General features: G+C 49.1%; 1 protein-coding gene across 1 annotated transcript; it reads right to left on the bottom strand.

Annotated features, from left to right (window-relative positions):
• Positions 1 to 1,453: 1,453 nt before the first annotated feature.
• C15H8orf74 (chromosome 15 C8orf74 homolog) lies at positions 1,454 to 23,838 on the bottom strand. The gene is made up of 4 exons (XM_019733102.3): positions 23,791 to 23,838; positions 21,978 to 22,170; positions 4,030 to 4,433; positions 1,454 to 1,690 (listed from the first exon to the last, which is right to left on the bottom strand). The coding sequence occupies exons 1-4, from the start codon at positions 23,836 to 23,838 to the stop codon at positions 1,454 to 1,456; spliced, it is 882 nt and encodes a 293-aa protein (XP_019588661.3).
• Between the last annotated feature and the right edge of the window lie 195 nt (positions 23,839 to 24,033).

Genomic DNA, 24,033 nt, shown 5'->3' on the forward strand with positions numbered 1-24,033 from the left:
GAATGAAGGATGAATATATAAGTGAATGAATGAAGGGATGACAGATCTAAGAAAACCCTGGAATCTCCTTCCTCTGTCTGACGAGGTATCAGATGTCTAAGGTATAAATCACCGTCACTATAGCATCAAAGTAAGATGGGGAGAGAGTGTGGAGTTGTGTGCCCAGTGAAGCCTCCTTCCAGCCAGGGGTCTCCTGTCCTCTGGACTTCGCTCAGAGGACTCCAGAGCTGGTAACATGTCCTCTCTAAGGCTCCCTAGCTCTATCTACATCCAACCTGGCCTCCAAAAGCAGACCCAGGCACACCTTAGGTGGCAAGACTTAGAAGGCGTCTGTGCCCATGGAGAGATGGACGTGACAACGACAGGGAGAGCTGCATTATGGCCCATCCCATCGTGAGCAAGGAGCATGGGGCAGACGGCAGAGGTGACAGAGCAGGTCGTTGGCCTGGGAAGAGGCAGCAAGTGGCACTGTCCTTTCTGCTCTGACCTCAGGGCCACAGTCACCTGTCAACTAAATGGCTGCAATGAGCCAACAACTATAGGATTTGTGTGGTTGTTTGCAGAAGGCACAATGCTGCAGGGGAAAGAGCGCAGAAATAAGAACCCAGAAGCCTGACTTCTAGTCCTGGTTCTTTCACTGCCTCACTGCGTGACTTTGAGGAAATACTCCACACCTCCTTGAACTTTGAATTCCTTGATAAATGGGAATAGCAAACCTTGCTTCATCTCTTTCCTAGGATGTTAGAGTGGGAGGAGGATCTCAGATACTAGCTAGCAATTTCCCCACTCAACAGAAGAGAGAGCTGGGGCCCAGAGACCGAATGGACATGGGCAAGGTCACACAGTAGACCCGTGGTAGAGCTGCTGACCTCTAAGACCACACTTGCTCCCCTGCCTCAGTCTAAACAGTGTAGAGTCTCCCAGAAGGAAGAGTTTTCCAGAGGCACGCAGCTCTAGGTCCTCTAGGGGGGGGCCAGCACATGCAGAGCAGGCCACATGCTCTCCAGCCTGTGGTACAAATCTCAGAAAGACACCAGAATCCCAAGACCCGTTCTCCCCATGCTAGCAACAGGATCACTGCATCAGCTGGTAGTCCTTCCTGGTATCTGGTTCACCCTCACTCTTACCTGCTTCAACCCACAGGTGGTAGTTCTGTCTTCAGCGTCTAAGCTCAGGCTTAGTCAACAAGTGATGTTTGCTGCCCACTGGGCACAAAGCTCTGTGCTTAGCAGAGAAGAACGGCCTTCTTCCACCATGCGGGGAAAATCCATTTGAGTTAAATTTTCAGGTGGCAGAAGATGATTTCCAGAAAGAAGAAAGAGATAAGATGATGTGTTCTTTCTTTTAATCGCTAGAAATCTCTGATCTATTGGATACTGAGAACATCACATAATACTTTCATAATCGTCAATGTCTTTTCCTCAGTCTTTAGACAATGGACACCAGGGGCCTCCTACCTCTTGGCTTTTGCTTTCTTTCCTTTGGTTGCTTTGTTGAACTTGAGAGATTCGTCTTGGCCTGGCTGGCCAGTGATTGAGAGTGGGAAAGGGACAGGAGCGTTGAGATTTAAAATCTTCTTCTGAAATTTCAGGTTCAAAATATCGAAAGTTATCTGTATCTCATACTGTAGCAGCTTTTTCAGGCATTCAATCTGGATGTGAATGGCCTCGTTAATGAGATTTTCTAACTCCTGGAAGAAAAGGAACGTGGCTGGTGGAACAGGGCTCTGGAGAAGGTTAAGACCATCTGCAGATAGAGTTTTTCTACAGGATCCAACTCTCAACTAGCCACTTCCTTTTACTGTGTGCTAGGACCTTCCATTCCTCCCCTCCAGGTCTCCTCTCCACCTTTCTCCACCCTACTCTATGCCCTGAGAGGCTGACTTATAAGGGCAGTATCGACTTGCTACCTTGACCTCTAGCTTTTGGTTGAGTTCCTGCAGTGGGAGGTCCTGGCAGGAGATCTGAACATGGGAGGAGAATGAGGTCTCTCACTTTCCGTCCGACCAGCTGTGGGTTGGCCATGGCTACGATGCTCTATCTACAGCCACACCTTCTTTCTCGTGACCTCTCCCATAGCTATATCTCTGTTTTGGGGTTCTAGTAATTACTTCTTTCCTTCTTCCTTCAGGACAACTGTGGCAATCACCCTGTTTGAATGTGCCATTTATTGTTAACATTGTTCTGGGCCTAGAGACCAGCCCCAAAGCCCCTACATTCTGGTCAATGCAAGCTCCATTTGGATATCACCCCCACCCCCTTTCTTCCCTTCTTGCCCTCATCTCATTGTCACACCTCAAAGGTCTAGTAGCTTTTTTAGAGGGGATGGGAAATTGCTCAGAAGTGGGTGTGCCCCCCCCAACCAGCCAGTCAGTATCTGCCATGTTCAACAGGGGACCCCCTCTGTCATCTCAGTCAGGATCCTGGAATCCTGGAATCATGGAATCCTGGAGACATGAACTGTGTAATTGAGTTTCTCCAAGTTCTCTGCTCAAGCAACCAAACAGCAGAAGAGAGTTCATGTTTGCCCTGGGGGTGTTAGAGGACATACCTAGAGTATCCAATTGCCTAGAAGACATTTCTTTGAGATCTCATATTTCACCTGAAAATCTCATTACATTTGCCTTAGAATGTATCCTTGGTTTTTTACATAAAAATCATGTCTTCCCCTACATCCTTGGGAAGGATTATGCTCCATGAGGACGCACCATGTTTATTCCATGGTGTTGAGGTCCCCAGTTCAGGCACACCACCAGGAGCACACAGTGGGGAGGACTCTAGCCCACAATCCACCAGGCATGGACTAGCAGCAAAGTGATGAAGGCCCACAGAGGAGCTGGGAGGACGGGGAGGAACAGCTGTGTCGGGGTGGGGGACAGGATCGAGACAGGAGGTACCTCTCCTACCCTGACCTTGCCCATACATTCTAGAACAAGGTCCCTGGAAGGGATGGAGACAGGTTATTGCTTGAGTTCTGCTGGGTTCCTGCCGGACATCTTAATGCACTGAGATTATGTGGCAGCCTAAGGCACTGTTTATCTGGGAAACTTAACCTTAGAAGAGTATCATTCATTCTCTCGTGTTAATCATTCTTCAGAGATTTTTTCCAGTGTTTTACATGTATTTAAAGGAATACTTTCCAGAGCCGTTCACTCCTTGGCTGACAATTCAGAAACCAAAACCCTCTTGGAATTAACAGGCCCTGTGACTCCCAACCCTTCCCCCTGCAACATGCATACACGTATATACACATGCTCATGTTTCTGTGTTCAAAGGTGATATAACAATGATGACGTCAGTGCCTACCAATATGTATCATTAAAACGCAAGTTGAGACTCTGCCAGTCCCTCAAGAAGCTGGCTGCCCTGGGCCAAGCTAGTCACCATGTATTGAAGAGCTGACCACTGGGCACGGTGGATCCTGGAGCCCCAGAGGTCTTGTCAAGAGGACAGCCCAGTTTCTTAGGTCCACACACCAGACTCCTCTAGGACTGCCCCGGACCCTAGCCCCACTCCTTTGCCCACCTCATCACATCACCCACCCTGAGCTGTCCCCCATGGCCCTTCTTTCATCATGGCCCCCAGGATGTGGCTCTGTAGGCAGACAAAGGGCACTGAGAGAATTTGTGGTGGTTCAGAGCCTAGGGTCTTTCTTGGTGGAATCTGTCACTCATTGATGATGTAGTGGAAGGAACTTGGATTTAGAGGTCAGCCAGGCCTCAGTCCAAATCTAAACTCTACCATATGCTAGCTTGGTGGCCTTGGACGAGTTGATGAAATTCTCTAAAACCTCAGTTGTCTCATCACTAAAATGGGGACATGAATTATCCCTCACAGGGATGCTGGTGAAACATACATGAAAAGCCTATGGCAGAGGCTCAGTGACTCTGTCCTTTTCTGCCCCCTCCTATGTGTGCAGACAATGGGGTCTCATCTGCGGGTCTGACTCCAGCCTGGACGTTCTCTTGGTAGGGACAGGGGTTTGCACGAGGCAGGTGAGCAGCCTGCTGTCTGGCGGGCCCAGCCTTACCTCTCTCTTCAGAACCGCGCTCTGCTGTGCTGGCACCTCTGAGAACTTCTTCTGCAGCATGTGCTCCGCCTCCAGGTGCAGCGTCTCCTTCACAAGCATCAGACTGGTGCGTTTCTGCACCTCAGCCATACTGAGCTCGGCCACCTGCTGCTCGTGCTTCCACAAGGCCTTGTCCATGCCCTGGGCCAGCGGGAGGGGCTGGGGCGGTGCGCATACCTCCAGGTGGTCCACAGTCAGGTTGACTTCCTGGTCCTGGCCCAGGACATACTGGTAGAGTTTGTAGTGGCGGATGAAGGTATTGTGGAAGTAGTCGCAGAGGGCCAGCAGGTGGGTGGTGTTGAACTGCCCCTGGTAATCTCGGAGCTTGTTGCCTAGGATTGTCACCGCCTCAGTGATGGAGCAGCCTGTGGGCACAGAGGGGCCGGGCATCTGGTGTGAACCAGGGTGAACTGCATGGATAGCTCATCAATATAGGCTCTGCACCCAGGCACTTTGACCCCAGAACCCATGTCCTACCAGCTAGCGTTTGGGAGCTATGGAGTGTATCATATTTCCCTTTTTACTTTGGTTTCCTGGAAGCTCAAAGCCAATTTTATGTAATAACTTACATTATCCCCCCCCCTTTTTTTTTTCTTATATGATGATCCCAACTCCTTATCTATATTTTGACTTCTAACTCTTGTTTTAAAGCCTTACTTCAGCTGTGATTTATACGGTTTCCACGTCAGATCCTTTGGGAGGGAGGTGAGGGTATGAAAAAGGGATTCTGATAAGAGTGGAGCATGAGATGATTGGAGAGACAGATGTCCAGGCAACTATAATACTGGAGATTTCTGTCACAGAGTTAGGCAGATACTGTGTAAATCATGGAAGGATCAGCTCTGAGGGCAGTGTCCCTAACACTATGGAAGCCTAAATCCGACAGCGGCTTATTCATTCCTTCCTTCTGACTTGGTGTCCCCACCCCCACCCCCACCCCTGCCGGTCCCTGGCTCCCGACACACTGGCCTCAGCCTAGGATGGCCTTCTCTACACAGGACTCACTCTTCACCCTCAGGAGGGCCACCTTCTCACAGAGACCTCCTGGACCACCCCACCCCACGCCCCCTATAAATTAGTTCTTTTGCCATATCAAGCAAAAGTTGAAGGTTAAGTGTACTGAAAATAATTTTTAAGAAATTAGTTTTATCAATTGTTTTACTGGAAAACTGACAGCTTTGAATGTATAAGATTTGATTGTCTTGCTATTATGTATTTATACAAGGTTGGACAATTAAGTTCGCGAACTCATCCTAGAAAAAGTGCTACATACCTCACTGCTGAATATCAACAGTCACCTTCGAAGTACTTCCCTGGGGAAGGTACGCACTGACACCAGCACCTAGTCCACCCTTCAAAGCAATTTTGGAACTCTTTTTCTGGAATGGCCATCAGAGCTGTCGTTGTATTACCTTTGATGTCCCAAATGTCATCAAAATGTCTTCCTTTTCATATTTCCTTTATCTTTGGGTAAAGAAAGAAGTCATTGGGGGCCAGATCAGGTGAGTAGGGAGGGTGTTCCAATACAATTATTTGTTTACTGGCTAAACACTCCCTCACAGACAGTGCCACGTGAGCTGGTGCATTGTCATGATGCAAGAGCCATGAATTGTTGGCGAAAAGTTCAGGTCGTCTAACTTTCTGATGCAGCCTTTTCAGTACTTCTAAATAGTGAACTTGGTTAACTATTTGTCCAGTTGGTACAAATTCATAATGAATAATCCCTCTGATATAAAAAAAAGGTTAGCCACATTATTGTAACAATTTTGTGAACTTAATTGTCCAACTTTGTATAAAGTGCTTCTTTGCATATGTAATTTGACAATGACAATTTAGGTAAGTACATAAATTACAGTAAAAGTTTCTCATAAACTACAGTTATAATGTTAAATTAGATGTTGATAAACTTTAAAATTTTTAATTTAACTTAAAAATTGTATTTAGTAATCTTTATCACTAAATCGAATACAAAGAGCAAGATTTATATGTGTATAAAGCAGATATTGTACACATACAGCATGTAAGCAGATATGCAAACTGTGGTATTACAATTTGATAGGGGTGGGCAATTAAGGAAAAGTGTCTAAAATGGTTCCTTAATATAATCCAGCAATCCCATTTCTGAGTATATCTCCAAAGGAAATGAAATCAGCATCTTAAACAGATATCTGGACCCCATGTTCACTGCAGCATTATTCGTAATAGCCAAGATGTGGAAACAATCTAAGTGTTGTTGATGGATGAATGGATAAAGAAATTGTCACACACACACACACACACACACACACACACACACACACACACACCGTGGAATGTTATTCAGCCTTAAAAAAGAAGGAAACCCTGTCATTTGTGGCAACGTGGATGGACCTGGAGGCCATCATGCTAATTGAAACGAAGAAGACAAATACTGCATGACCTCACTTATGTGTGGAATCTCAAAAAGGGGAACTCAGAGAAGCAGAGAGCAGAATGATGGTTGCCAAGGGCTGTGGGGAAGGGGAAATGAAGAGATGTTGGTCAAGGGTACCGAGTTCCAGTTCTGCAGGACGAGCAAGTTCTGGAGCTCTGCTGTGCAGCATAGTGCCTGTAGCTAATAATACTGTTTTGAATACTTGGGATTTGCTAAGAGAGTCGATCTTAAATATTGTCACTACAAATAAACGTGGGAACTATGTGTGGTGATAGATGTTAATTAGCCCGACCGTGGCAATCATTTTACAATGTATCGGTATATCAAAATGTTATACACCTGAAATATTTTTTTGTGAATTATTGACAAATTATTTGTCAGTGACACCTCAATGAAGCTGGGGGTGGGGGAATCACACACACAAAAATTTCTTTTTTTAAATGGCTCCTAAGGTAAACAACAACGACAAGTAAAAGGTTGAGATGCTGCTTTGGCATGCTGCAATGTGCAATGCACTTTCCTCCCCATGTTCTCATTTGATTCTCACAGCTTCTCACCTGTGTCACGGAGACCCAGCCGGCATTGGGACAGCGACCTCTGCATTCCTTGGCCTTGTGCTGGGAAACAAGCCAGCTAGGTGGCTGATCCTGGGGACCTCTTCACCCATGAACCCATGTCCAAGGTTGATGGTGGGGAGGGGCCCACAGCCAGCAGGAGCCCTATGAACCAGACTCATTCAGAGCTTTCCAAAAATACAGAGCCTCCACTATACACACACACACACACACACACACTCACACACACATCTCAAAAAAGGAAGTGCAAATTCCGGGGTTTGCAAGCTGGGGGCTGGCTTGGGAAATTTGATCAGAGTTATGAGCTGAACTAAGGCAAAGAACTCAGACATTAACACACAGGAGCCATTGAATCACCAAATGACCAATAGCAGAAGGATGGTGCCAAAGATCCCAAATGCCCTGCTCTGCCGAGTGACCTTGTCATGTGGCACCTGCCCTCAGGACCCTGCTCCCCTTACCTGTGACATGGCTGCCGGCTCCCTTCCTGTACATGTGTGAGCTTCGTGCTGCTCAGGTTTGGTGGCCATTTTGTTCTATTCCTTTTTGCTTTTGGAGAGAGGTGGTTGACAATGACACAATCTACAGTCTCTCTCTTTCTAATGGTGCTCACCTACATTACATAATCCCGGAACAGTAGTTGAGAACTCCTCTAAAGGAAACATGCAAGTGAGTACCTAGGCAGAGGGCAAAACTGGACAACCAAGTACAGAGAGGAGGAAGGGGAAATGCCAAGAGACCGGGTAGGTGCTCAGATGGGGGAGGCGCCCTGACCTGGGACGCTGGAGCTGCGAGCCCGGCAAGGTTTCCTGCAGAAAGGATACTGGGGCCAAGAATGAGGGTGAGTTTGGTAGAAATGACATTCCCAAAGGAGGGAAAGAAGGGATAAAGGCTGGAGGCAAGTGGAGGGCGTGTGCACGGATCCACATGGCTCACAGCTTCTGGGAGGCGAAGCTGGAGTCTGGGGGACAGGCCTGGGGAACAGAGGGCGTGAGGTCTTCAGTGTGCAAAAGGCAAGCGTGCATGTGTAAGCCACATTAAAAAGCTGGACTTCAGCACAGAAGCTGGAATTCATGGAACCGGAGGACATCTGAGGATGGGCTTCAGGCCCCACTGGGACCTGGTGGAATTGCATCCAGAATTTTGCATGCACATGTGTTTCTGGAGAGAGTACGCATAGAGACAATCATCAAATTCCTGAATGGAAAGTTAAGAATTGCAGCCGAGAGCTATTGAACTGTTCAGAGGTGTTAAGACGAGAAGTGAGAGGTCAGATGGGTATTTCAGAAGGATGGTGGTGGTGAGAGGATGGCAGGACGACCAGTAAAAGAATCCCAGAGGGTGGGGGAGCAAGGCAAGGTCGCTGGTTTCTGATAATCAAAGCTGGACTCCAGGCCTGTGTAGAGGTGACTGTGTGTCACCTTTGTGAGGTGAGTCATCGCATCTTCTCTGGGCTCCTAAGAGCTGAACTACTGGAAGATGCCCCGTTCCCCTCCCAGCCTGGCCTGGCAATGCATGGGGCTAGGTCACTGGCATCCTCCACACATGGGGGCCATGACTGCCTCATTGCCAAGGCCAGCCCTTGATGTTCTCTACTCACTCAGCAGGCACACACACAGCCTAGGTTTGAACCAAGAAGTCTGCAAGCCCAGCTGTGCTAAGCACCCTCAGTAAGTTTGTGCACGTGCGACCAGCTGCCTGGAAGAGGCCCTACTATGGGCATGAGCTATGGCCTCAGCCTAGAGCTCATAAAATACAAGTGTGGACCTTGTCCTGCATCAACAGGAAAGGAGCCGCTGGGCTGAATTCTAACTTTCAGCCCCAAGACACTCTACCAGGTCTGGTTTTCAGCAAACCTCGTCCCAAGCTGGCTCATGAGACACATTTTCCTGGCCCCCAAACCACTCTCTATTTATTATGGATTGAGAAGTCCCGATGACTCAGGAAGCCGAGGATTAAGTCTCAGGGAGAAAGCTCTGGCTGCCAGGACGGACAGATCTGTACCTGTAAAGTGGCTCTTCAATAACAGGGAGTGGCCCTCATTTGCATTGGCTGCTGAGAACTTCCTGAAGATGGTCCCCAAGCCCCTGGAGGCCAGCACCTGCGCGGGGATGCAGGCACAGGAGTGGAGGAGGAGGGCCATGAACAGAGAAGAGCGGGGGTGAATTGACAACATCAGACACTCCAGAATCAGGGCAAAAAGGCACTGGGTTTGGACCAGGTGCTCTGGGCTGCCTCCCACTGCCCCGCACATGTGGGTCTGGGCGAGGAGAGAGCAAGGAGATACACCAAGTCCAGGCAGGGGGGCTGCTCCTCCAGGGTGGGCGTGAGGGGGATGATCCAGGTGCCAGTGGTGCCCCTGACAAACCAGTTTGGTTGCCCCCGCCTTGGCTCCCAGGGGAGGAACCAAGTCAGGCTGCAGCCTGGTTGGATTACCAAATGCCTGAGCACCTACCCGGGGTGGTGGGAAGCAGATGAAAGCACAGGGCCTGTACCTCCACCTCCCTCCACCCGCTGCCCCCCATCCTGTGTCCTGAACGCTGTCCCCTGCCCACCTTTCTGCTCTCAGGAAAGTTCTGCCAAACTCATTTACCCCGAGGGGCCAATGACAGTGACAGCTCAGAGGACTCTCCTTTAGGGAGCTCTCACTGCCCGGCACACCCTGGGTCAGACCCCACCCAACCCCCCTTAGCTCTGTGAGGCACGTGTAGTCACCATCCTGAGTTTAATCAAGAGAGAAACTGAGGCTCAAAGAGGTCAGGGGATTTGCTCAAAGGCACACAGCTGGTGAGTGACAGAGCCAAAATTCAAAGCCCAGCCTGACCCAGGGAGGTCCCTTTCTGCCATCCAGCTCCAAGTGGCTTTGGGCTTTCTTTGTAGACCCTTGGAGGTTGACACCAGAAGGAGCCCCCAACCCTCTCAGTCACAGTTTTCCAAAGGATGTTCTACAATAATAATTACATACCAGTGAATGCTCCATGGCCAGAGACCTTGAAAATATATTGGATCAAGAGAAATTAAACAGAGCCCTTACTTCGCTAATGGGCTCAGCAAAGGGCCAAAAAAAGTTGAGTATATGCAATGTTCCTCAAGTTTATTTGAGGCAAATAATCTCTTGGGACCAAGGAGCGTATTTTGGCAACTATTGAGCTGGTCTAGTCCTGTCATTCTGCAGGTGGGAAACTGAAGCCCAGGGAAAGGAAGGCAAACTTGCCCGCAGCTCACTGTGGGGAAGTCAGGCCCTGAGCGCCAGCCCAGGGGTCTTGTGATTCAGGACCTGTCACCACTAGCGGCGTGGGGAAGGGATTGCTGCTGTTTTTCATCATTGCCCCTGTGGCCCTGTGGCTTCTTGGTAGGTCAGACATGGCTGAGAAAGGTGGGCTGGAGTGCTGCCTGCCCAGGGAAAGGATAAGCTAGGTCAGGAGATGTGCGTCTGGTTCTGTTCCGAGCAGTTTGCTCTGTGGATGCTCTGCTGAGGGCTGGCCCTGGGGACAGGCAGAAATCTCAGGTGGGAGCCTGAGAGCTCTCTGCCTCTGCTTGAGACCACCTCCCGTGACTCCTGCCTGCCTGGGCTGCTTGGGCTGCTGGCCTCCCCTCCTTCTGCTGCGGAACAAGCAGTTCTTTTGGGAACACCCCCCTCCCGGGTGTCCAGTGGCAGAGCTCCCTCGTGAGCTGCAGGGACAGGAGAAGGGATGGCCCGGTTTGGTCTGACTCCCCACCTGGGGAGGGAGGCCAGTAACATCCCTGCGACCTTATCAGCACCACCTAGGATTGGCCAGAGGAGGTCCAAGCTAGCTGGAGGTGAAGCTGCCCGGTCGCAGGGCAGTGACCTCAGGACCAAGGATCCGATGACTGGCTTATTTCACTTAACACAATGTCCTTGAGGATCATCCATATTGTAGCATGTGTCCGAATTTCCTCCCTTTTAAAGATCGAATAATATTCCATTGCATGGACGTACCACATTTTGTTTATCTATTCATTGTTGATGGACCCTTGGGTTGCTTCCACCTTTTGACTATTGTGAATAACGCTGCTATGAACATGGGTATACAAATATCTTTTCAAGTCCCTGCTCTCACTTTCTTTTGGACACATACCCTGGAGTGGAATTGTTGGCTCATATGGCAATTCTATGTTTAATCTATTGAGAAACTGCCATACTGTTTTCCTGTTCACCAGGTTTTTTATTTTGATTTTTAAGATGAACCAATAACCACATTAAAGGAAAAGTCTACCCAAACACTAGGATTAAAAAGACTTTGTTGCCCTTTGAAAGAGTTCCTCTCTGTTTACTTTCCTGGGACTCAAAGGGCAAACACAGAATCATGCGTTTTAAAGATTGTCACAGGCTTTTGCCCAAGCTCTTCTCTTTGCCCACGGTGGTCCCCTGCCTTGTCTGGTTGGCAAAGGCACTACTCACTGTTCCTTGCCCCCGTTTCTCAAGAAGTTGGCATGCTGAATGCTAAAGCGCTTTGGCAGGAAGGACAGACTCTGGGGCCAGAAGGTCTCAAGGTTAAGGCTGGTTCTGCTCTTTACTATGCGATGATTTGCAAGTTACCTAACTTCTCTGAACCTCAGTGGTAGCATTGTGAAATGGGGACAGTAGTACCCACCCACCCAAGATTGCTGTGAACATTAAATGAGCCGATCTACGTGGAGAGCTTAGCGTATCGTGACTGCTGAGTAGATATTCGCTGTTCTCCATGCCTTAGTACAGTGCTCTGTCAACGCTTGCTGCAGAATGGCTGAGTGAGTGGGGCAGGATTAAGCTGATTCGGGGTGGGGGGGGCGGAAGGGGCCGAGGGCAGACTAGGATCCATCAGGCAGAAGGCTCGGAGAGACAGATTTCAGTTCAGCAGCAGAAAGAACTTTCTAGAAGCCAGAGCTTTATCAACGGAGCAGGTCTTGTCTTGAGGACAGAGGAGGCATTTAGCTGGAGAGAAGATTTCTGAACGAGGTGTGTGTGCTGCTGACGGTGGGGAGCTTGTATCAGGTGAGCTCTTCGGTCCCGTTTGACGCTAAGAAGCTATGGTGATTTCCACAGAGCTGACATTTCCCGATAGCCACATCTGGAGTGTCTCAAGGTTGGTGAGGCGAGCCCTGACTTCGGATCTTTACATCATCCTTCTCATCATCCCTGAGATGGAAATGACTAAGTCATCCCACTGTCTCAGGGACGTGGCACTTCACATCCGTACTTTGTCTCCTTTGATGTTGGGGGGCTCCTAGACCACCCAGCATGTCCAAATGACCGAGGAAAGGTATGGAAAGTTAGAGACAAGGCATGGGGTCACTCCAAAAGGCCAGAGGTCTGGTCTCAAGAGCACTGGTACCTTCTGCCCACACACAGGTGGCACCTCCAGGCCAGAATACATTAGCCAATGGGCGTAGCTCTTTCTCTCAGCTGGTCTGCACCACCCACCCACTGGAGTCATCCTGCTGGGGGCCAGGATCCCAGGCTCACACTGTGGGTAACTCCAGGTGACCCACTTAAGGAACCCAGCCCCCAGGGGTTCCACCTGGTTCTTCCAGGTTCTAAGCTCTTTCTGCACGGCAACAGCTATGTTCTGCTTATTGCAGAGTGTTCTCCTGGGCTATGTGCTTCCAGGCCTTGAGATGCCCAGTGTACAGATCCCTCTAGGCAAGCTGGAAGGTCGCATGGTGAGGCTTGTGCTCTGCAGTCAGACAGACCTGGGTTCAAACCCTGACCCCACTTACTAGAGGCGCGACCTGGTACGAGTTATTAATACTTAAACTCTCTGGGTCTCAGCTCCTTCCTTTTTAAAATAATGCTTATGATGCACGATTGTAGTGAAGATTACAGTGCTATGTGTGAAAATGCCAGGCCTGAGCAAGCCCTTGCTCTTCATCCCCCTGCAGGGTATACCGCCCCTTGGGAAGGTCAGGGAGAGTTTCTAAGGCACAGTTTTGATTTCTGGTCTACTAAGTGTCACAGCCTTTCCTGGGGAGCTGTGACCTCATTCAGTGTTATGGGCTGAATTAACACGATGTCTGCCCCTCACACACCCCCAATTCACATGTTGAAGTCCTAACCCGCAGGACCTCACAATGGACTGTATTTAAAGATAGAGCCTTTAAAGAGGTGATTAAGGTTAAATGAGATCATTGGGGGGGGGGGGCTGATCCAATAGGACTGGTGTCCTTATAAGAAGAGATTAGGACACAGATACACACAGAGGGAAGACCACGTCAGGGGCATAATGAGAAGACGGCCATCTATAAACCAAGGAGGGAGGCCTCAGAAAAACCAACCTTGCTGACACCTTGATCTTGGACTTCCAGCCTCCAGAAAGAAGTATGAGGAAACAGATTTCTATTGTTGAAACTGTCCAGTTTGTGGTACTTCGTAGTGGCAGCCTGAGCAGGCTCCGGGAGTTCCCTCTGAGATGACAGTTGCCCATTTGCCCCAACAAGGGCTCTCTCAAAGTCTCAATCAGTGGCCTCTGTGGAAGCTGCCTCTCTTCATCAACAAAGAAGTTGCCTCCAAGGGCCTCTCCTGCGAGTTTAGTCTGAGCGGCATCAGGTTCACGCTGGGAAGGTGAACCTGCTCTCTGTTCAGGCTGGTCCTGAATTACTGGAGACTCCCCTACGTGGGGCGGGCATTTGGGGGCTGGCAGGTAGACCTGGTCATGGCCATGAGGGTGCTGGGAGGAAGAGCTCATGCAGGGAAACTCAGGGGAGTTATTGACTGCTGCCGGCCTCAAGCTGTTGGAGGTGGGCAGGCTGGCTGCCTGGATGGCATTTCCTGGATTGTCACAGTGGCCAAGGGTGGAACTGCAGATACCAGAGCTGTGACACACTTCACCGGACATTGGCCTGACCACCTTATACCTCCACTGACCAGTCATCAAGTCCCACTTCTTCCCACCCCCAGGGTTTGGAGACCAGGCCAGCAGGAAAGGGTTCTTCCTAGCCCAGGCGTCTACGTGGAGCATCAGAGAAAGGCCTGTGCTCACCAGATGATGACAACGAGAAGCAGAAGCTGCAAAGGGGCTGAAATGATGGCTGGTGCAGGGAGCTCTGCAGATGAGTAGTGGTCGTGGGTCCCGGGCAAGTGTCGGCTCTGCCCTGGCATGTACACTTTCAGCCCTCCATTCCCTTCTGAGCGAAGTCTGGGGCAGAGAAGGCTGTTTCCCCTCTCTAGCCCCCCTGCTGCGATGTGCCAGTCACAGACCGGAAGTGCAGAGCCTCCTGGGTTCCCTGAATCTCTGCAGCTCCCCCAGGCCCAGGAGGAGTCCTCAGGGTCCCCATATGCCCAGCAGCTCTCTCCTTCTTGCGACTTCTACCCACCAGGATGGAGCTGGCAGCCTCTGCCCTGCCGTGCCTTGCCTGGTGACTTCACCCTCAGGCCCACAGAGACAGGAGGGAAAGGAACTACCCATGGCGTTCTTAGGGGCTGGCAGAGGAAGTGCAATGAGAGAACTTTCTTCTGGCCTCAGGTGGAGACCAGAGTGTCCTGGTGAGCCAGCCACCCTGTCCCTCTCAGTCCGAGGCCTGATTGGGTGGAGAGATAAGCTGAGGTGTCAGCTGTCCTGGCAGAGCTCTGATTCATTGTTGTGCAAACATGACTCTCCTTAAACGCTGTCTGCCAACTTTGTTATCTAGTATGCAAGCTCAATCATCCTTAGCCCCAGATTAACAACAAAAAAAATCCTGGAGAAGCTACCTTCCAAGATGAGTGACAGCCCAGTGTGGACTTTAACCGAAGCAGAAGCTTGAATGTGAGCTGGCTGGCCAGGGCACCCTGGCTCTCTGCATCCGGCACATCACCACCTATGATAGGTGGGACATGTGCCCAGGAGAAGGGGCAGGGTGGGATGTGAGATGGGAAAGACCTGACCTGCTGTCTTTGCCAGCCCTTCCTGCCCCTTACCTCCTGGATCCCTAACAAGGGCAGTGAATAGATGCCTTGGGCAGGGATGCCTCCTCACCTGTGTGCTCAAGGGTGGGTCACACATGTGGGCCATTAAGGGCCAGGCTGGAGGGAGCCTGGACCTCCATTCTACTGGCCTGTGATTTGAAGCCACCTTCAGTCCTGCTTGCAGGGTCAGGGTACAAGAAAGGGTACAGACAGCCCGCCCCCCGAGGGGCAGAATGTAACAACGTCTCGTCTTGGACTGCCAGCATCTGCTCTTCATCCCTCCTCAGCTCCATGCACGATGGGCACATGGAAGTTAAAGTTTGCTGCACCCTTACAATGTGCCTGTCACTTTGCAATATGTTTGTGTGCCCTGTCTCATTTAATCCTGCCACACGGCCCTATGCGTTGAGATTATTATTGCCCTCATGTTAGCGATGAAGAAATGAAGGCACAGAGAGGTAAAGTAACACTTTCAAAGTTACACGGTACCAAGTGATGGGAATGGGATGTAAACCCAGATCTTCTGACTGCAGCATTTGGTGTCTGATCACTCCACTGTGCTGCCTCTCACGTCACCTGGACACACCACCCTCAAGGGAGTCACCCTGGGATGAGTCAAGCGCCCTAACCTCCTCTGCATGCAGAACAGATGGCCTCCATGAGCATCAAGAATCTACTCATGCATTCATTCATTTATTCATTCATTTCTTCATGCACTCCCCCTCCCCCCACTGTGTGCCACATGCATTGTTTGGCACTGAGAGAACAGATAGAGGGGACAAAAATGAAAAAGCGTAGATGTCCTCTCCAGAGGTTCCAGCCCCTCATGGTTGGCCTTCCTTGTACAATTGTAGGCCTTTGGGGGAGGGATTCAGATCTGCCTAGAAAAGGAGGGAGGATGGCCTGATGGAAACAGGGCCTGAGAAGGATGAACGAGGCAGCCATCACAGGAGCATGCCTGCAGGTACCCAGAGGTGCACTGCAGAAATCCAGTTCTTTGTCCCTGAGGTTCCCTCCTAAAGATAAGAGCTAGCACTCACTGAGCACTTACCAGGCACTAAGGGCCATGCTGTGGGCTTCACATACTAGCTCATTTAATCTTTAAGACAATCCTAGCAAGTGGGTGCTCTTGCCTTTCCCATATATACATGTGTAACCAAGGCTCAGAAGTGATGTGACTTGCCCAGGACCACACATCCAGTAAGGAACTGAACTGGGATTTGACTCTTCTCTTTGGGTGCTGAGCCTCCTGATGGGTTCTGTTTTCAGGGAGCTGAATTCCAGGCAAGGGGAGCCCATGCAAGAGCCTATTCCTTTCTACTCCGTGTTTATACCAACCATGCTTCACAAATTTTGAGATGATTTAAAGGTAAGAGGAAGAGCTTGTAAGCTGGATGGTCCAGGATCTAGAGTTAAACGGTCAGGAGGAAGGAAAGATGGATCAACATTGACAAGATGGAATCAGTGGGGATGATTGTAAAGTCCCACATGTACCCTCAAAGTCTCCATTGCACAGGGGCAGGACAGGAAAGACGGTTCCCATATGGGACTGCCTGACCAATATGAATCAATGTAACCTTGATGCTGATAACGTAAATGCACCCTTAGGATATATTAACAGGAATATCATCACTAGGACAGGGGAGATGATAAAATCCCTGAGTGCTTCCCTGATCAAATCACAGCATGTGTTGTGTTTGGATCTGGATGCTGTATTTAAAGAATGATATTGACAAACACAAGTACGCCCAGAGAAGGGCAGCAAGAAAGGTGGCAGTGGTGGGGAGCTGCGGAGAGGGGGACTATGGAAATGACGCTGTGTTAAGAACGATAAAAGGCACGAGGGGATGGCTAGTTTAAATGTGAAGACATGATAATCACATTAGATAAAGCTCATTAAATCTCTCCAGGGCCTGCACACTGCGTCTAGAGGACAGACGTTAAGTAAAAGGTGTAAAAGGCAGATGCAGGAAGATATTAAAAAGAATTTCCTAATAACAAGAGTGGTGCACAAAGGAATGAAATGCCTCTGTTCCCCTGTTTCCTGGATGTTCCCCGTTTCCTGGATGGTGCCCACAGAGGCTGGAAGAACTTTATTGGCTGGCTGATGGGCTCCCTGCAGAGAGGGAGTTAAGTTTTCTGATCATGAAGTTTCCTTCCAACTCTAAGGTTTTAGAAGTCTACAAGACACCGACAGGCTGTGTTGGCAGGATGTGCGATAACCAGAAACGCCGGCAGCTCCAGTGCGATCTCATCTCCTCAGTATGAAGTTAGGTTTGCATCATCATCGACTGTTTTTCAAGGCTTTGGCCGGTGGAAGGCTCTGATAGACACTTGAAAGAGCCCGAGTTCCCACCTGCTTGGAGCTGACGTTCTTCTTCCCGCTTGTCCATGTTTGTTCTGGCCCTGGGCCACTGCAGAGCTCCGGTGACGGGTTGAACTCTGGTACCCATGTGTAGCTGTGCGCAGCGGGGTGTGGGACCCAGAGGGATGCCAGGAAGGCCGCGGGTGTGCGGAGTTGTGGGGGGGGATGAAATTTCCCCGGGATCTCTAAAACCAGCCCTTGCGCAATGACTCAAGCTTTCAGCCTGGGACCGCTGGGAGGGAAAAGCAGCCTATTGAAGAGAAGTTGAAGGGCGCATGGGCAGCTTAAGAAATAAAAAGAGGTCGATCCAAGTGCACGTAAAATGTGTGATGGGGACACTGAATAGCTTGAAGCAGAAGAGTCATGGGATTTACTTGGTGTCTGAAAAAAAAAATCACTATACTCTTTGGGGAATGGGTGCAGAAGTACAAGATTTGAAGGCAGTGGATTGGCCAAGAGATGGAAGTGGGTTAGAAAGGGTAGTGGATGAGGAAGTGGTAAAAAGTGGTGTGATGAGGGGAGGCCGTTGAGGTGCTGCCGATGGGATGGGTGGATGAGCTCTGGGGACGACGGAGATGCCAGGCCTCAGGTCCCATGAGGTGACTTGCACACAGCCCTGCGATACCCCTGCAGCCTCTCTGATAACGGAGACGGCTACTAAGTGAACAGTGGTGGGGAGTGTGTACAGCATGGACACATGGAACAAAGTGGTGATACACGTCCTGGCTGGGACACAGACGGACAGCTCAAGATGTCATCCCACTACTCAAAATGGTGCGCAATTTGAAACTCAGCAACTGTTTATTTCTGTAATTTCCCATTTAACATTTTTAGACCACCGTTGGCAGCGGGAAATTGAAACTGTGGGAAGCAAAACTGTGGACAAGGGGGGACTACTGTATACAAGCAACTCTTAAAATTCAACATTAAGAAAACAGCCTGGTTTTAAAATGGGCAAAGACCTTAACAGACACCACACCCAAGAAGACATACAGATAAGTACAAGAAAAGAAGCCTCACATCATATGTCATCAGGGAAATGCAAATGAAAACAATGAAACACCACTACACTCCTATCAGAATGATGAAAATCCAGAACGCTGACAGCACCAAACGCTGGTGAGGCTGTGGAGCAACAGGAACTCTCATTCAGTGCTGGTGGGGGTGCAAAATGGTGCGGCCACTTTGGAAGACAGCTTGGCAGCGCCTTACAAAACTGAACATGCTCTCACCATATATGATCCAGCAACTGAGCTCCTTGATATTTACCCAAAGGAGTTGAAAACTTATGTTCACTGGAAAACTTGCATGCAGATAGTATTTATTAGAGCTTTAGTCCAATAAGTTGCTCAAACTTGGGGCACCAAGGTGTCCTTTGTCGGAGAATGGATAAATAAACTGTGGGACATCAAGGCGATGGAATATTATTCAGCTCCAAAAAGAAATGAGCTCTCAAGCCATGAAAAGACACAAAGGACACTTAAATGCATATTACTAAGTGAAAGAAGCCAAGCTGAAGCGGCTACTTACTGTATGATTCCAACTACATTCAGAAAAAAGGCAAAACTACTGAGACAGGAAAAAGATCATCGGTTGCCAGGGGAGAAATGAATAGATGAAGCACAGGGGATTTTTAGGAAAGTGAAACTACTCTGTATGATACTGTCATGGTGGATACATGTCATTGTACATTTGTCCAAACCCGTAGAATGCACAACACCAAGAGTGACCCTAACGTAAACTGTGGGCTCTGGGGGATAATGACGTGTCAGTGTGGGTCCATGAATTATAAGAAATGCACCCCTCTGGAGGGGAATGTTTATAAGGGGGGAGGCTGTGCCTACGGAGGGGGGCAGGGGGTGTATGGGAAATCTCTGTATCTTTTGCTCTATTTTGCTGTGAACCTAAAACTTCTCTAAAAAATAAAGTCTGTTAAGAAAAAAATAGTACAACCTGAAGCCATAAAACTCCTAGAAGAAAACAGGGGAAAAGCTCCTTGACACGGTCTTGACAATTATTTTTTGGATGTGACACCTAAAGCATGAGCAACATAAGCAAAAATAAATACATGGGACTACATCACACTAAAAAAGCTCCTCCACAGCAAAAGAAATGATCAACAAAATGAAAAGGCACCCTGTGGAATGGGAGAAAATTTTTGCAACCCCATATCTGATAATGGGTTAATATCCAAAATATATTAGAAACTCAGACAACTCAACAGCAAAACTCAAGTAATCCAATTGAAAAATGGACACAGTACCTGAACAGACATTTTCCCAAAGAAAATATTCAAATGGTTAACAGATACGTGAAAAGGCACTCAACATCACTAATCATCAGGGGAATATAAATCAAAACCACAGTGAGATGTTACCTCGCATCTGTTAGAATGGCTGTTATCAAAAGATGAGATAACAAGTACTGGCAAGGATATAGACAAAAGGGAACCCTTCCGCACTGTTGACAGGAATGTGATTTGGTTCAGTCACTGTGGAAAATGGTATGGAGGTTCCTCAAAAAATAAAGAATGGAATTATCATATAATCCAGAAATCCCACTTCTGGGTATTTATCCAAAGATAATGAAATCACTGTCTCAAAGAGATATCTGCACTCCCGTGTCCATTGCATCATTATTAGAATAGCCAAGACATGGAAACAACCTATATGTCCATCAATAAGTGAATGGAAATGTGATTTTACACACACACACAACACACACACACAAATATTATTCAGCCATAAAAAAAGACGGAAATCCTGCCATGTGTAACAACATGATGAACCTTGAGAGTATTATGCTAAATGAAAGAAGTCAAAGACCAAGACAAATACTGTATAATCTCACTTACATGTGGAATCTACAAAAACGGAACTCATGGAAACCAAAAATAGATTGGTGGTTGCCAGAGACAAGAGTGGGGGTTGTGAGGGAAATGGGTGTAGTTGGTCAAAAGGTATCAACTTCCAGTGATAAGTAACTTCTGGGGATGTAATAAACAGCATAGGACTAGAGTTGACATACTGTATTGCGTATTTGAAATTTGCTAAGAGAGTACCCTTCAAATTTCCCATCAGAAGAAAAACACTTTTAATGAGGCATTTTGCAATATACACATATCTCAAGTCATTATGTTGTACACCCTAAACTAATACAATGTTCCATGTCAATTATATTGCAATAAAACTGGAAAAAAATAGTACAAAGAAAAGTTTTCCAATCTATTTAGAGTGACCCCCATGGTACTCCATCATCCCACCATCTTTTCGCGTGCATTTCCTAACATGGGGTCGTTCGTAACCACAACAATCAGAATCAGATCATCTTTGACATATCGCGACTGTCTAATCCCCAGACCTCATTCAAGTGTTTCAAATAGTCCCAGTAACACCCTTTATAGCAAAAGGACCCAAACTGGGGCCACATGTCACATTTAGTGGCCCTATCTCCTCCATGTCTTTCAGTTTGAAACTGTTCCTCTGACTTTCCTTGGCTCCCATGACTTTAATGTTTTTTGAAACTTACAGGAGAGGGACTCAGTTCAATGTCCATAATGTGATGTTTCCTCGTGATTAGATTAGGTTCTGAGTCTTTGCTGGAACCATCACAGAAGGATGGTGGGTTCTTCTGCCTCCTACCAAGTGCCACAGGAGTCTCTGTGTGTCTATCCTCTTACTGAGGATGCCTCCTGGGAGCTTTTGTTTAAGGCGGTGTCTGCCAGGCTCCCTCACTGTAAAAGTATTCCCTTTCCCTGTGATCAGTCAGGATGTGGGGAGCTCCTTTGGAAGTATGGAAATTCCCCGTTTCTCATCCTGCACTCGCCCGCTGGTGTTAGCACCTAGTGATGACTCTTGACTGAGTATCACTGTGGGGGCCATAGAAGGGCGGCTCCACATCTTTGCTTAATGAATGAATCTGCATCTCACAGCCCAAGACATTGACAGATGTGACTACAGCCCCTTGTGCCAAAGAGTGACAGTGAGAGATGCTCATCCTCTTCTCCTGAAGCCCCAACATAGGCAGGGGTTCCCTCTCTAATCCGTCCGTAGATGCTCCGTCTGTAAACTTACCTGCCTGCTGGTCCCTCATGCCTGCCCGCAAGCTGATACCCCCAAGGGACTCCCCCAAGACATGCAGCAGAGCAAAACCTGACACTGGGAACAATTTGCAGTCTTTCAGGACTGCAATGGGAAGTCAATGAAGGGTTTGAAGTGTTAGAGTGACATGTTTGATTTAGGTTCAGCAAAAACAAAACTAAATGAAACAAAAATTCTGAATTATGATCCCTCCTCTCTCTTCCCTAAAACAAAATTTGACTTCCCTCTGGGCTTTTTCTCAACAAGCTACCCCAGAGGTATTGATCTGATGATGAAATTCACACTAAAGTGTAAATGTCTGTTGTGTGAACAGTTAGGAGTGGTGCAAGATTTTCAGCCAGGGAGACCCGTGAAAAGACTCAGCAAGAACATTCTGTTTGTTCCACTTTCTGGAAAGCCTGGACAGGGGCCCCGCTGTGAGGAGGCTAAATGTCAGGGAACAAAAGGAATGGGCTCCCGGCCCTTCAGAGGGCTCCTGGGGCAGTGGACAGCAGGGGGGGAGTCCTGTGCGGTCCCCTTACCACCCCCCCCCCCACAAGCCTATCTGACTCGTGCCATGGATGCCCCATACCTTTGGTTTCCTCGAGCAGCTCTTCTGTGAACTTGACCACTTTGGCCACCTCCACCCACGGGAAGCCTTTGCCCACAGCAAAAATGATGCTTTCATAGAGGGTATCCAGCAGGATGCTTCTGCGGGAGTCTCTCAGTTCATCAAACTCTTCCCAGTTCAGCAGTCTCCGTAGGTGCTCCCGACCCGCTGCTTTCTGCAGGGCGTGATGTGAGGGGTGGAGGGTGAGACTGAGGAATCAGGATGCCATCCTCAGTAGGCAAAACAGTCCCGGGGACCCCACATGCTCCCCACCATCCTGAAAAATATTGGGAATGTGGGAACACCTGGGTTCTGGTGGGAACACCAGAAATGCTTTCATTTCTGGACAGCTTTCTCCCTCCCCTTTCCGGGAATGTATTCTTCTTTCGAGTACTGCTTGTTCCTCTGAGAGTTTTCGTGCTGGCCATGGCAGCCGTGGTTTTGGAAACCTCCAGCAGGCCTGAAGTTTTGAAAGATGGCCCTCCCTTCCTCTTTCCTAAAACAAAATCCGACTTCTCTCTGAGCCCACTCTCAACAACTCCCCCAGAGCTAGTCATCTGATAATGAAATTCATACTAAAGTGTGAATGACTGAAAAGAGGTGTGGTAAGGCAAGAAGGAATGCATCTTGCTGGGTGAAAATGCAGGCACCCTGGCAGGCTAGTGGGTAAAGACTGATCCGGGTACTTTTTTTTCCTATCTGTAAGTAAGAATCCATTTTACTTGAGAGTACGCCTGGCCCTTCCAAAAAGTTCTTATAGGTTACCAACAGATGTTAGAGAAACAAGTGCCTTTAAAAGAGGGGGTAAGAAAAGGTGTGTCATGAAGTGGAGACCCACGCATACAGGAGTATTGCTCCCCTGGGGTGAGCGGACGCTCTGCCTGGAGTGACCATGGATGCGGGGACTGATGGCTGACGTGGTACCAGAGGGGGACCCTCAGCCTGGTCCTCAGCCTCCTGGGACTCCTTTCCCACCAGCACCGCTCTGCTGCCTGACGCAGGCAGCCCTTCCCGCAGCCCTCACAGATCCCCGGGCTGGTGTCTGACGGGACAGCTCGTTGGAAGATATAGACAAGGTGGTTAAAAGCTCATCTCAAGGTGGAGACAGAGGGCCCCCAGGGGCAGCCTTCACCTGGTGCCTGCCCATCTGCTCGTAGCTGTGGGTCCGAAGCTGACCTGAGCACACAGTTGGCAGGAGGCCCACTTGCCTGAGGTCAGCAACAGTGCCAACACCCCCTGTGGACAGCCCTGTTCTGGAAAGAGCTGACCGAGAGGTCCAGGTCCTTCGGATTGGATCCTCTACAGGACCTCTTGTCATGCCTTTCAGCCTCAGAATTGGTTCTGAGAAACTGATGAAATCTGCCCCTCTCCCTGCCTGAGAGCAACAGACCCTCTCATCACACACACACACACACACACACACACACACACACACACACACCCCACCCAGAGATCTCACAGGGCCCTGTGACCAGCCGTGTGGGCCTCCAGGGCCTCCTGGAGTGGAGGCAGGCACAGCGTCTGCATGTCCATCTCCTTCCCTCCAGGGACTCTGCCACATCATGGGCTGTCCCTGTCGGCCCTGAAGACCTGGAAGGGCTGGTGAGCCTTTGACCGGGAATTCCTGCTCTCTCACACACACCCGCTGCAGGCCTCAGAAGTGGTACGCTGGGAAAGCGGTGATGCCCGAGGTGTTTGTCCAAAGACGCACCATTGAGGGGCCGCTTTTCGCACACAACGCAATGTTAGACCACTCTGAGCAAACTTCCTTAGAAAAGCCACATTTTCTCTTCACCTGAAATTGGAAGACTTTTTTCACTCCCTGGGGTGTTAAGAGTGCCATGGCCCCTGCATCCGGTTGCTACGAGACCCAGCCAGGACTGACTCAAAGTTCCCAGAACCTGGGGGTAAGGGTGCGGCTTTGTGAGGTCATGAAGACCTGCTTCAAGGTAGCTTTTTCTAGTCTTTCCTCTCAGCCCCTCCTCGCTGCCTAGAGTCTGGGTCCCCCCCTCCCCTCCCTGTCTGCGGACACTGATTC

This window comes from Rhinolophus sinicus, chromosome 15 (genome assembly GCF_057876585.1).
Source record: "Rhinolophus sinicus isolate RSI-liver-muscle chromosome 15, RSI-T2T, whole genome shotgun sequence".
Taxonomy (NCBI): Eukaryota; Metazoa; Chordata; class Mammalia; order Chiroptera; family Rhinolophidae; genus Rhinolophus; species Rhinolophus sinicus.